The 14,227-nt window shown below is 51.8% G+C and overlaps 2 protein-coding genes across 2 annotated transcripts; one reads left to right on the top strand and one right to left on the bottom strand.

Annotated features, from left to right (window-relative positions):
• Nucleotides 1-368: 368 nt before the first annotated feature.
• Nucleotides 369-3,276, bottom strand: Adrb1 (adrenoceptor beta 1). The gene has a single exon (XM_021630983.2). It carries the CDS (start codon nt 3,019-3,021, stop codon nt 1,630-1,632), a length of 1,392 nt encoding a protein of 463 aa, XP_021486658.1. The 5' UTR covers nt 3,022-3,276; the 3' UTR covers nt 369-1,629.
• Nucleotides 3,160-11,454, top strand: LOC132656532 (uncharacterized). Its single transcript, XM_060391599.1, has 2 exons — nt 3,160-5,480; nt 9,955-11,454. Exon 1 carries the CDS (start codon nt 3,160-3,162, stop codon nt 3,742-3,744), a length of 585 nt encoding a protein of 194 aa, XP_060247582.1. The 3' UTR covers nt 3,745-5,480; nt 9,955-11,454.
• Nucleotides 11,455-14,227: the final 2,773 nt, after the last annotated feature.

Genomic DNA, 14,227 nt, shown 5'->3' with positions numbered 1-14,227 from the left:
GAGCCACTCACCACGTTTCAAGTGGGCACCGTGGGCTGGTCACTCCTTGCTGCCTGTATTTCTGTGGCAGTTGCTGCTGGGTTCCCTGGCTCCAACACTCTCCGGCTCTCTCTGGCAGAAGACACACACTCCCTTCTTCAGTCAAGTGAGGCAGATGGGCTCTTGAGGGTGCCTAAGTTGTCTGAATACCTTGAATCCGGCTGTGAAAATTTAGGGCAAATCTGTGGCTCTCGGTAGGTGAGTGCCTTATTTGGTCTAGAGGCATTTTGCTCTGTGATCGAGTCATGAGGAAACATTCAAAGCGCTGCCAGGCTGTGCTCTGAACGAGACGCTCGGTCTTTTTACAGACACGCGATGCATGACCCCGGTTGTGTGGCACGGGTGTTTTATTGCACACTGACCAATTCCTCACACAGTAGCTAGTTGCACCAGAGTATAAATACTTGGTCACACACACAAGAGGAAATAGAATATACACATGAGTGCTAAATTTTACCAGCAGATTCACGTGGGCACTTGGACATAAAAAATAATAAAAATATGTAAGATAATAATATTTATAATATGGATACAGTTACAGTACCATGATAAGAGTATAAAAAGTAATATTTCAATAAATCATTACCTCAATAACATTTAGACAAGAGAAACTGAGTTTGAATTTTATTTTAGGTTTTTAGGATCTGCCCACCTCCCCGTCCCATTAAAAATATTTAATTTTTTGTGCAAGTTAACAACTTCTATGGACTTTACAATGCCTAACACTGTGCAAAGCGGCATTTTCAGCCACTGCCTTTTTATCGCCTTTGTTTTTAGCCACATGTGCAATAATAATCTCAACTGTTTCCTCTCTTTCTTTTTTTTTCCCCCCCTGTCCTATCTTCAGCTGACAGAGTCACACAGAGAGACTCAGCGCCTGGTCCTTCCAGCTAATATTGATACATAAATAAGCTGTTTAATATAAACAAGTCTTTCAGGCTTGCTGTGCAGTGCGCACAGCGTGAGGTAGAGAAGCCTTAGCAGGACACCGAGGCAGGGGACGGGGTCTGCCCTCCGGAAGAGAGCGAGAGTTGAAAGGTTCTCGAAAGCAGATTTTGTGTCTGCTTCGCATCCATCTTTTCCCTTTGCTTTAAGAACAGGAGACATCAGGGCTCCGGAATTAATATGCGATTTCTTTAGAAAGCAAAAGGAAACGCTTTCTGGCCAATTATCGCCGCCCCCACCCCTACCCCAAACCGGAGCTGCCTGCTTCGGTTCCTAGGTGTGGTACCGGAAGGCCAGGTGACAGGCTCCGTTCACCCCCTCCTCCCTGCCACTCGGGTCCTGGCAGAAAATGTCAAAACCCACCTGGGGGGGAAATGCCTAAAGGTGGGTTAGGAATACACACAGACGGCCAAACCGCCGAGAGAAAGGAACCCAAGACAAAATCCGAAAGCCGCTCTCGCCAGCTGCTCCCAAACTTTCCTTTCCGCGCAGCGGAGGGTCCGGGGCCCTCCGACTGAAAGGGTGTGTGGGTTCGCCTGCCGTGGGTCTGGAGTAAACAGATGCCCCCTGCCCGGGGCGCCCCGGCGGGGACTCTCCCGCTCGGGGGACCCGCGTCCGGGCCTCGGGGCCGGGCAGCCTGGCCCGCTACACCTTGGACTCGGAGGAGAAGCCCCGGCGCCCCGGCTCGTCCAGGCTCGAGTCGCTGTCCGCGGCCGGCGCCCCGCCGTTGCAGCCCGCCCAGGGCTCCAGCAGGCGCGCGGGCGGCGTGGCCTCGTCGTCGCCGTCGTCGTCCGAGGGCGCGCCGGGGGACGGCGGCGGCCCGGCCCCCGCCAGGCAGCCCGAGGCGCGGGGCCGGTCCCCGCGGGCGGCGCGGCGGCGGCGGGCGGCCCGGCGCGCGCAGCACAGCAGGCGCTGGAAGGCCCTGCGGAAGTCGGGGCTGCGGCAGTAGATGATGGGGTTGAAGGCCGAGTTGGCGTAGCCCAGCCAGTTGAAGAAGACGAAGAGGCGGTCGGGCACCAGGTCGCGGTGGAAGGCCTTCACCACGTTGGCCAGGAAGAAGGGCAGCCAGCACAGCGTGAACACGCCCATGATGATGCCCAGCGTCTTGAGCGCCTTCTGCTCGCGCAGGGCCACGAGGCGCGACGGCCGCCGCTTGCTGGAGCGCCCGTTGGCCAGCGGGTCCGCGGGGCGCGGTGGCCCCGGCGACGGCGCGGGCGAGGGCGGCCGGGCGGGGCCGCCGAGGAAGCGGCGCTCGCAGCTGTCGATCTTCTTCACCTGCTTCTGGGCCTCGCGGAACACGCGCAGGTACACGAAGGCCATGATGCACAGGGGCACGTAGAAGGAGACGACGGACGAGGCGATGGCGTAGGCCCGGTTGGTGACGAAGTCGCAGCACTTGGGGTCGTTGTAGCAGCGGCGCGCCTCGTCGTTCTCGGCCCGCCACCAGTGCATGAGGATGGGCAGGAAGGACACCAGGGCCGAGATGGCCCACACGGTGCACACGAGGGCCCGCGCGCGCGCGCGCGTCAGCAGGCTCTGGTAGCGAAAGGGAGACGTGATGGCGAGGTAGCGGTCCAGGGCGATGACACACAGGGTCTCGATGCTGGCCGTCACGCACAGCACGTCCACCGAGGTCCAGAGCTCGCAGAAGAAGGAGCCGTACTCCCAGCGGCCCCACACTACGATGGTGGCCCCGAAGGGCACCACCAGCAGCCCCATGACCAGGTCGGCGCTGGCTAGGGACATGATGAAGAGGTTGGTGAGCGTCTGCAGCCGCGGGGTCTTGGCGATGGCCACGATTACCAGCACGTTGCCCAGCACGATGAGCAGCACGATGGAGGCCAGCAGCAGGCCCATGCCCGCGGTCCACTGCTGCGACAGGGGCGCCGAGTCCTCGTCGGCCGGCGGCAGCGGCGAGGCGGGCGGCGACCCGAGCACCAGCAGCCGCGCCGCGGTGGCCGCGCCGTCGGGCAGCGGCGCGGCCGACGACAGGTTGCAGGGTTCGGAGGCGCCCAGGGCGAGCGCCCCCGCGCCCATGCCGAGCTGCGGAGGCCGGGGGCGGGGGGTGTGGCGGGGCCGGGCCGCGGCCGGGGAGCACCCCGGGAGCCGGGACTGCGGGGCCCGTGCGGGGTGGTCGAGGCCGGGTCAGGGCAGCCGCGGCCCGGGGCCGGAGGCATGGACGCCGGGCGCCTCCTCCGCCGGAGCCGAGCGCTGTCTCCGCCGCCGCCGCCGCCGCTGCTGCTGGAGCCGCTGCCGCTGCTGGAAGAGCCGCCGGGACCTCAGCATGTTTCTGAGCGCGCGGGGCCGGCGGCTCCAGCACCCAGCACCCACCCCACCCCGCGGCCGCCCCCCCAGCCAGCCAGCCCCCGGAGCCGCGCGTCAGGCTCCCGCAGCCAATCGCCGCCAAGGCACGCCCCCGACGGTGGCGCCCCCACCCCCAGCACCCGGCACCCGCTCCTGCCCGCGCTGGAGCAGCTGCGAACCTTCCGCAGCCAGCGCCTCCCCGGCACCACCGGCCGCCGCGCGCGCCCTTTCCTGCCCGGGCTTCTCGCAGAGTCCGGTTTGCTGCGCCCGCGGCGGCCCCCCGCCCCCAGTGGTCTCCGCTCGCCCCGGCACCCAGCTCTCTCCTCGCCTCCGCGCTGCGCCCCTCTTCCGTTCGGCGCCGCTCAGCCTCCAGGGCCGGGCTCCCCTGCGTGGAGAAGGGAACCTCGCAGACGCGGGAGCGCCGAGGACTGCGGTTCTGCTGGGCTTGGAGTTTAGCTGTGAGACTGGTTCTGCCACCAGCAGCCCGGCCCTTCCCTGATCGAGAGGGGACCTGGCCAGCACGACAGCTTGGGGGAATGGCAAGTGGGTGTCTGTGGTTAGAGGAAACTTTGCAGACAGGCAGATTGCTGGAGCAGAGCGCGCATCTGTGGGAAAGGCTCCGCAGACCTGTGCCGTCCCCAAGTGCAGGAGAGGAAGAAGGGAAGTGAAGGTTTGTGGATGTAACAGCCACTGCCAAGGACCAGTTAAACACACACACACACACACACACACACACACACACACACACTTCCCAACCCCAGCTAAGGAAGATGACGCAACGTCGTGTTCTGAGTATAAAGGAGAAGTTTAGGGCAGCTTAGGTCTAGAGAGTAAATGACCCCACCCCACCCCCACCCCGCGTGGAAAGAGCGCACGGAACCAGCGCGTCGTACCTCCTGCATTTGTGTTGTTACTCCGGGCTCTTATAAGCCGCGCTGAGGCGACACGGGGCTCCGTCCCTTTTGGCTGACGTCATGAACTGGGATTTCAGATCTCTTGGTAGGGAGGCTGTGTTCTCCTTTACCCTACTTGCCAGATTCTCAAAACTGTGGGATTAGCTTTGGAAAGACGAGGGAGAGGAAAGGAAATATCTACTCAAAGCGATTAAATGTGAAAGAGTTTAAAGTTGAGGCTCATTTCCCCCTCACATTGTCAAGGGAATCTGAATCTAGAGCAGTTACCTTAATTCAGGTGGAGTGGGTGATGGGAAGCCAGGATGGACCTCCGGGCGGGGGTCCTCAGTCTGCCCCCGGGAATACCCCCACCTCAGAAATGTGTAAGTTCTTGAGAAGCAAACAGTTTCCGATTGTCTCGGAAGGGTGCACGGTAGTGTTATGTAATGTTATGTAATGCGCGCGAGTCTCTCCTGCACTGGGATGAAAAGAACAGCATCTGGAGGATTGTCACCATGGGGCCAGGCCCTATCCTTACCTTGCAGAGGTGCAGCCCCACAGCGACCGTCTGCATCTGCAGCAAAGAGCACAGCTTCCTCTCTATAAAGCCACACACAGTGTGTGCTTCCGGCTCAAGCGTGGCCACGGAAAGGTGCTGCGACTGGGGAATGATTTGCTTATTCACCCCTGCCCTGGACTTATCGAGCCTCAGTTCTGCCAACTTGGGCAGTTTTGAGAATCTGAGAACAGGAACTACATAGAGGGCACAGGAGTTGGCACCATAGTCACCCCAGGCTCTTCAGGCCCGGTCCCCCCTTCCTCAGGCTTTTAGGGCAAGGGGAGAAGGGCTGGGGGAAGGGGTTGTCTGAGAACAGCCAACGTTCTGAAATGAGCTGACATTAAGGCTGCTCAGGAAGGGGGCTCTGAGTGCTGGGATGTAGGGACTGTGGGAAGAGGCTTTCTTTCTGTTAAGTGGTGTCACTGGGGCGTAGTATGTCAACCTGGCATTTCTGGGGATTATAAGGCCAGAACTGGGTTGCAGAGGTTTGACCTGGGGCCAGTAACCTCGTGACTTTAGAGTTACAAACGCACCAGGATTCTGGAACTGTTGACTGCCTGGGACTTTCTCCGTGATCATTCGATGTAACATCAAGTGTCTCTGTATTTCTGTGGACTAAATACATTCAAGTGTGAATGTCCAAAACCAGGAGGCTTCTCTAGCACAGCCTTCCAGCAGAGGGCTGCAGGCGGAGAGGAATCCCAGCTATTCTCAGGGGCTTTCCTCAGCCATCCTGACAGGTAAGTGTGGAATAGCTGTAGCTTCAGCTACTGTCTAGACAAAGGTTTTACTCTTTTGTTTGGCTAACACTTGTCCTTAGTTAAGAATATGAGATTGAGAAGAAAAAGTTCAACATGGCAACTGGCTTAGTCTGTTTTCTGTTGCTATGGGAGGATACCTGAAACTGGGTAATGTAAGAAGGGTTTATTTTGGCTCAGAATCCTGAAGGTTGGGAGGTTCAAGTCCAGGCAGCTGCCTCTGGTGAGGGCCCCGTGTGCGGAAGGGGAAGCACAGGGTCGTCTTGATCTGAAACACCCCACTCTTCTGCTACCTAGCCTGTCACCATGGCAGCTGCAACCGTCCTGTCCCACCCCTCAAACCAACCGTGTTCCAACTTAGCATCAGCTAACCCCCATATTAGATGCTGCAGGGTCAAAAAGTCTCTTTCTACTTGCCCGTCCAAGTGGATCAGTCCGTAGGAGCCCACCGGTTTAACAATGCTGAAGAAAACAGTAGAAAGTTCAAATCAGCGCACCTGAGAGTCGGGAGTCCTTCCTCTGAGTCCCCACCACCACCACCCCCGCCCTGCCACCGCAGTTTCCTTCCAACCTGGCTCCCTGTACCCACAGGGAGCTGTCACTATTTAATCACACACCAGGGCTGAGCATGTGGTTCAGTTATACAGTGTCTGCTGAGCAGGCAAAGGCCCAGCTCCATGTAGTGACGGCGGCCTTCCCCACTGCCACTGCCTGTCCCACCATTGAGGCCTTCCCCATGTCTCACAGCGGCATGGCACTCTGTGCTCCCAGCATGCACAGCACTGCATTATTTCCTTGCTTTTGAGTCTATTCTCTTTCCATAGCTGGGGCACATTCTTCTCTTGCTGCTCCTTCCTCCTGCTGTCTTCCCTGCCTGTTGCTTCTGGAAATAATTCCCACTGACCTACAGTAGACGTGATTCAGGTGGCAGTGACGATTGCCTTTCGACATCTCTTAAATCGTTTTGATCTCTGTGTGATTTTCCTCCTTTCTAGGTCATATGCTATCTCACTGTCTTTAAGGCTTCCACGTTCATCAATAATTACTTGACATTAATTAATATTTAACGTGGATTCATAAATGTCATGTTTAATTAAAATATTATTTTGCACAAATGAGGAATGGCTGAATATTTCAGAACTCGGAATCCCTGCTCATCCTTGTAACTCTCAGACCAGCCAGTATTTGCATGTAAGCACCTCAAAACACCCTTTTCTATAAACAGAGACTCATCGTGTAATCCATTCTGTCCTGTGGTCAAGGCAGCAGGCTTCCTGTCTTAGGCTCTGAGGTGCTGAAGTTGCGCACACTGTCACACTTGGATAAACATTTCTAATCACCGGAAATGTTCAGAAGCCGCTAGCACCCCAGCCCCACCATCCCCACCCCGGGGAAGATTGCCTTGAATCTCATTTCAAGTTCTAGTTCAAGTCAAATATCAATACACAGCGATTAACAGTCAATCCAGACTGCACGTGTTCATAAGCTATGAACCTGATGAGACTATTTCCACCCCTGAAAATGAAGGTGAGCGGATCACAACCGCTGGGAGACAGGCTGGGGAAACCTTAGGAGAGGCATCAAAATCGGAGAACAAAGTGCGCCCGGAGGCTGATGATAACCTCAGGCCACCTGCAATCAAGCTATCACCAATCAAAAGATCCTAATCAACTCGTAAGTGGCTCTTCCTAAGGGCAGGCACAGCAGCTTTTCACCTGAAGCCATATGGTGGCTCCAAGGCTCAGTCAGTGCTAGCTGGAGGACAGCCTGCCTCAGGCTGGCACTTAAGGTCATGTTCTGGTTTTGTAGCCACAGTTTACACAGGAACAAGTGACTGCAGCCACGATGATCACAATAAGCACAGAGCAGCCTGTACAGTAAGCACCGCCAAGGCTGGGCTACCTGGAAAATCCAAAGCTTCCCCTCTCCCCACCCCCTTCCTCCCTCTCTGCCTCCTCCTCTTCCTGGTGTGTCTGACAAGTACATTGAACAATGCCAGAGCCAATGATAATATTTTTCAAAAATTGGAGGCATTGGAAGGTGTTCAGATGGGGAGGCAGAAGTTCCAGGCTCCTGTCCTGGCTTCATCATTTGACCTTCAGTGGTGACTTCACCTTTCAAATGAAATCACTGTTTGGCCTCTCTCTCTCTCCTTCTCTCTCTCTCTGTCTCTCTCTCTCATATGAAACAAATGTCATACTGTATGGGATTTTTTTTAATCCAAGCACTGCATATTTGTAATAGAGCACTGAACACTGTCTTATCGCTGTGACCTTTCAGGCCACAGAAGGCGCCAGGACCTGCACAGGAGCCCGTCCCCAAAATAAGCTTCTCTTAGTCAGTGTGACCCCTTCTGTGTCACACTCAAGATTTACTGTGACTCAGCAGCTGAGGAGCAGGGGACTATTTTAATTCTCTTATCATGAGCAAATCATCTTTTAAATGATCTTTTCCTAAAAAGATTTTTTTTCTTTTTCATATCCTTACTGAGTATATGTACCTTATTTTTGTTCTTTTCCCTTTTTCTGTGACAATGGTATCAAACTTGGGTCCATATACCTGGTAAGTAAATGTTGTACTGCTGAGGTACATGCTAGCAAATACCACATTTTTTAAATTTAAATTACACTTTAAATTTAAATGTGTATGAGTGTTTCACCTGCATGGTCTGTGCATCTTGTGTGTGCTGAGGCCCAAGAAGACCAGAAGAGGGTGTCAGGTCCCCGGAACTGGAGTTACAGTGAATACGAGATACCATGCTGGAATTAAGCCTGGGTCCTCTGGAAGAGCAGCCAGTGTTCCTTACTTCTATGCCATTTCCCCAGCCCCCATTTAAAAATGTTTTAAGATGCTGTGTGCAGGTGTGAGTGCACGTGGTGTGGAGCTAGTGTGGGGTCAGGGACAGGCTGTGCCAGTGCTTCTCTGCATTTGAAGATCAAGTTCAGGCTTCCCAGACAAGCTCCCCTGCCCAAACTGTCTCACTGGAAAGATTCACTAGTGTGGCTCTGCCATCCGATTTCTCTTAGCGTATTTCAGTAGGGAGCTTTTAGCAGCACAGAGTGGAGGTGTTCTCCATTTAGTCTCCTGTTTAGTGCCCTGACAAGCAGCTTGAAGGGGAGGAGGGAGGTGCGAGGCCACAGAGCACAAACTAAACCAACCCTCCAGGTCTCTGTCGCTGCTCTGTTGAGTGAGGAAGGCAGATCTGGTTGTTGGACTGCGGCCCTACCACACTGTGCTGGTGGCAAGCCTTTGGCGAACAGCCTTCCTCGCCTTGCCCAAGCCCAGGCTGTATGGCTTACTAAGACCATAGGCTTTCTTTTAGCAGGGTGCTCCAGAAAAATAATTATGCTGTAGGAGCCGATGAACTGACAGCAACAAGAATCCCAGAGCCCGAGGCTGGACGTGTCCAAAGGATAGGAATGTTCTCGTCTAAACATTCGACCTCCCGTTTGTCCTGGCCCTGTAGAAAATGCTCACTAAATTTCTGTGGACTAATGGAACCACTTGAAAGGTTATGTCTGGAAGATTCTCTATAACACAAGAGGACATTGTGTTTTCCCTTCAGCCGTGGAAGGCGGGCATCAGGGCCATCCAGCTGAATGGAGCTGCCAAGAGGAGGAGACAGAAGAGGCTGTCTGCTTGGCTCTGGGTGACAAAGCCAACCGTTTGCATTTCTTTCTTTCCGCTTACTACCTTGGCAAAGCCAGACAGGCACCTTCTTTCATCTTTGCATCCTATAGATATATTTGCGGTTACCATCCTCGTTAGCTACAGACTGTAAAAAGGTCCAGCCAGACCGGAGTAGGTTGAGGCATGCCATGGCCATTGTGTTAGCAGGACAGTTGGTCTGAAGACTACCTTATTGTTGATAACCACTGTGGTCAGGCTTTTTGCTTTGAAAATAAATACCAGACCTTTGACATGACATTTATTTTCCATAATATCTCAGCTTTGCCTCTCCTTGAGTAAAACCCACTGGAGACCTTTATCTGATGGTAAGGTTTGTTTCCCCCACTGGAGACCATCCCATAATTAAATGTTAAGGGCAGTGACCTTCTTTGCAGGCTCCTGCTAAATTTAAATTACTTTTCATACCAGTGGAGAAACACCTTCCCTCCAACCCGGCCCTGCTCTCTTTTAACATTGAAATATTTAAGAGGAGAAAGATTGATACTAGTTCAAGGAGTGAGAAAAGGCATTTTCATGTCCTTATCCACTAGTTAATCTTTGATTGGCCAATCCCATATCCTTGGTAGACCCTGGCCACCCATTACTACTTGTGAGCAGAATTTAATATCAAAATATGTTTGGGGACTTGGAGAAAGTCTTGAAGTAAGTTTTTGAAGTGACCAGTTGTGAACAAATGAAATGGCTCCGAAACACAACATTTATTTTATGCTTTTCCAGTGGTTTAAGTGAACTAGATCTAGAATAAACATGGTGTTTATTCACACAGATGGAAATCTCATCATTGATACCTGCCAGTGTGGATTCCAGGAGTTCCACATGAACGCTAACTCTGAAGACAAACAAGGCAAGACGAAGCAGGACATCCCCAAAGAAAAGCTGAATGGTTAAGTCGCTTGGGGTTTTAATCTGTGACTGGAGAAGGACTCCAAGGAGAATTTTACTGAGAAGCTGAGGCTCAAAAGTTGCGGTGCCCCCGGGGTGTCAGTTAAGAGCTAAACTGGAGCCGCTGGGGAGTCGGACGCCAGCTCTCGGTGTTTTATTATTTCTGTACCCTACACAGCATTCTTGAAGACTAGGGAGTCAGGTGACGGGTGCACTGCGCTCTCCGCTCAGAACCTTCGGATCCCTGAGAGCGCTCGCCCGTGCCGCTGGCCCTGCTGGCCCAGCTGGCTACATCAGGGAGTACTGCCATGGCATGTGCCTGTGTAACATGTACTGGGCTGGAACGCACAACCCTCCTGCCTTGGTTTCTTTAGCTTCACAGATGTGTACAGACGTGTGCCTTGCAGCAAGCTTTGAGACGTTTCTCCTACAACTGATCAGTACAGATCGTAGCCCCTTCTCCACCTCTGCCGGGAGGAGCTTGACCTGGTGTTAAATGCCCAAGTCCTCACTCCTACGTTCTCTTTTCAGCTGTGCTTTCCTGGGAGACAGCTGAGAACAAAAGTTACTTATTAGGCAACTTAAAAACTCAAAATTAACTATGCCAAAAAAAAAATCAGTATTTTAGAACAGATAGATTTTGAAAACATCTACACATTTTGTCTTAGGTGTTTTTTACTGCATAATTTAAAATGATGGTGTTTTAGCAAGATTATACTAATTCTAGTAATTAGTTTTGACATTTATCGTGTGAGCGAGTGTGTGTGTGTGTGTGCATATGTGTACCTTGATGAGTAAGAGCATTATGGAGTCAGACTGTGTGGGTTAAAATCCAGGCTGTGCCAGTTAGATGACTCAGGATAAGTTATGTGGATACCTTAGTCCTCAGCTTTGTCATCTGTTAAATGGGAACAAGAATGCCCACCCCTAAGTTGTTTGGGATATTTGCTATGATAGAGTCTAGGAGGCATGTGCCATTCTTGGCTAAACACTGACTCTTGCTTCACTGGATTGCTTTCACTAACCACAACATAACATGAGCAGCGGTAAGATCATGTCATAAAATACAGAAAGCAAAGGCAACAAAAGAACTGACTTCCAATCAGTGAGACCTACTTAATGCGAGAGCACGCAGTAATGAATCTTATTTAGTATTTTTTTTTTATTTTGAAGGCAAATTTACTCCTTTGTGGTCATTTCATCTGATTATTGTTCCATTTGGGGAATCTGAATTTCCCAGACTAATTTTGCATTGTGAAAAGGCCATTCCAGAGAGGCCCCCAGCCCACCCCGGGATACAGCCATCCCAAATAAACAGTAAACAGCTCAGCCCGCTGAACTCTTAGTGAGGGATTTATCCTCCGTACTGGGAGGCTGCTCTCTTGATGGCACAGATTTACAAGATCCCAAGGAGGCTGAAGACCCCCTTTGGACCAGCTTTATGTCAGGGCAACGCTGCATTTTGTAGAGCTGACGCCTTCACCCATAAAGATTGGATGCAAGGAGGCTGTTGTCGGGCTTCCAACAGGAAGGGAAGATTTTTCAAGTCCATGTGGTTTAGCCTCTAGAAGAATCTTCTCCGAGTAACTTATTAATTTAACTTAAGGGTTTTAATGTCTTCTTGCTCTAGTTTCTGTTGTTTCACAATAGGTTGAAGAAAATTGGGATGAAGGGGTGTGGGCAATGCAAGGGGTGAAGAAACCATCCTAAAATGTTCTGTCAGAAGAGGGCACAGGGAAGGCAGTGCTGCCACTTAAGGTCGAAGACTCTGCATCCAGTGCCACCGCCCAATCCCCGGGATCAGAGATGTCACTGAGAGTTGCACATCACTGAGAATTCACACAGGATATTTTGGAAACATTTTCCCCCTAGAAAACAGGAGGCTGAAAATTTTAGAGTTATTTTCCATGATGCTTCAATTATGCAGAAAGTGAATTTAAATAGCCTTGCCACCCCTGGTGGTGTTGGAGAAATGAAGAGTGGGCTGTTGGCTTGCTCCTCCTGAGGGCTGAGGGAAAGATCTGTCTGAGACCCCACTCTTCTCCTTGGCTTGTGGGGGCACTGTCTTCTCTGTGCCCAACTTTTCTTTCTCATAAGTACTCTTGCCATATTGGATCATGGTCCACGCTACTGATCCCATGGTAATTCACCAGCCTCTGTAGAGACCCTAACTCCAGGTCAGACTGCATTGCGAAGCACCAGGGGCTTAGAGTAGCACATACCTCCTGGGGATGCATATTTCAAGCTATTGCATAGGAAACTTCATACACAGCCCTTAGCACCTGCACTGTGTCCATGCCACATTTATTGACTCTGGGACAAATGGCAAACCTGAGGAGGATTCCTATCTCGTACTTGAGACAGCCCTCAGATATAGTATCCCCAGATCCTGGGGATACTGCATGAAGGCCACCTCGGGATGGCTGTCTGGTGAAGCCCAGCGTGTGCTGCAGAACCAGCCTGGGTCTCAGCAGGGAGGGGAACAAGGCATGCCTCCTTCATGTGCTTAAGATGAGGGCACATAACTGCTGGGTTAGAGCTTTCCTGGCAAGCCGTGGGCCTCACCAATTTTCTTGTACATGGGCTGAACAATTCCCTTTCCTGCTAAGGGTTCTCCAGAATAAAGATCAGCTAACCCAGCTGCTTTGTCATGTGGGCCACTTTTACAAGTTGTTTTGCTATGGTGTACACAAACTCGACATCTTTTTCCATGGCTGTTATTTTTACCAAGAAAGAATTAGTGTAACAGACAGCAAATAACCATGTAGGAAAAAAATACAAACCCGTATAACTGAAGAACAAAGCTGGCCTTTGAGGCAAGGTAAAACCAGATACTCACATAGAATCCAATGAAAAACAGGATTTCATGACCTTGACGTTAGGATTTGGATTGAGAAAGTGCTTCAGATCCTAAAATATCAGTTAGGAAACAGCTTCCTTCAGCATCTTGATTTAGACTGATTATAGAGCTGGGGGGGCAGCTCAGTGGTAAAGTATTTGTCTGTGGTGCACAAAGGATTTGATCTCAGGATCACACACACAGTTACCATGGACATCTTAATAGTATGTGTTCTTAAGCTGTACATACACCAACTGTCCCTTGGTCAAACCCAACTGAACCAAACCCAGCAGTGTTTACAAACACTGGTGTGTGTGGCACATGTATGCACTGTGGTGTATTTCGTGTATGGGTGCTTGTGGGGGTGGGGGTCAGAGGAAAGGACAACCTCAGCCATCGGTCCTCCCGTTCTATCTTGTTAAAGACAGGCTCACTAGTCCACCGGATTCCTGGGGTCACTGCCGCCTTCGCACCATAGAAACAGTGGGGCCACAGGCAGGAGCGCGCCCTCCCCTGGCTTTCCGTGGGTGCTGGAAATCTAAACCCAGGTCCTGTGCCTGCACAGACAGTACTTTAACCCACGGAAACAGTTCCATATCCTCCGAGCCAACATTATCTTAATCTGTGCCTGGCTGGGAATCAAACAAGCCTGAGACTTCTGCAGAACAAGCCTACCTCCAGATCCTCGCTGGCTGGGGCCAAGCGCTCACAAAGACTCGCCCTCCCATGTGACACTGAGTGTGGCTCAGCCTATCCTGGCCCCTCCACGTCAGGAGCTGAGTGTGCAGCAGATGCCATGACTTCCAAGTAGGAAAAATCCGGGGATCACGCTAACATAGTATGCCATTCTCTAAGAGCCGATGCCAGCTCCTCCACGAAGAGATCTGCTGTGTCTGCGTTACATAAACAGCACGGATTTAGATGTATTTGATTCTCTATTTTTAAAAATGTCATATGTAAGGGTTTTTTTTTTTTTTTTTTAATGGCTGGGCTAGTTTAGTTGAACAATCTTATGTAAGATAGCACTTAAAAGCTCTGATCTGTGGGCCTGTGTATTATTTAGTCATCTGTTTGTGCAACTGTATTTTTAACTTAATTTACGATGAGCAAATAGCTTCTGTGAACTCTCTCAAGCTGTGTTTCCCTGCTTCAGTTTCGTTTGTTTTCCTCTCGGTTTCCTTCACAACACCTTACAAGGAACTTTCTCTGGGAACTCGCTGTGATACTTCCACGGAGGTAAAGAGCATCCCTCAGCAAACAGCCCAGCCAAGTGAGTGAACCGAGGCTTGGGGTGGAATCCCGAGCAAGGCGTGCTGCC

The sequence above is a fragment of the Meriones unguiculatus genome, chromosome 1 (genome assembly GCF_030254825.1).
Source record: "Meriones unguiculatus strain TT.TT164.6M chromosome 1, Bangor_MerUng_6.1, whole genome shotgun sequence".
Taxonomy (NCBI): domain Eukaryota; kingdom Metazoa; phylum Chordata; class Mammalia; order Rodentia; family Muridae; genus Meriones; species Meriones unguiculatus.
This window is presented reverse-complemented; position numbering and strand designations above follow the sequence as displayed.

Bases quoted from the DNA above. Each gene is read 5' to 3' on its own strand.
- Adrb1 (XM_021630983.2), bottom strand. From the start codon at position 3,021: ATGGGCGCGGGGGCGCTCGCCCTGGGCGCCTCCGAACCCTGCAACCTG.
- LOC132656532 (XM_060391599.1), top strand. From the start codon at position 3,160: ATGGACGCCGGGCGCCTCCTCCGCCGGAGCCGAGCGCTGTCTCCGCCG.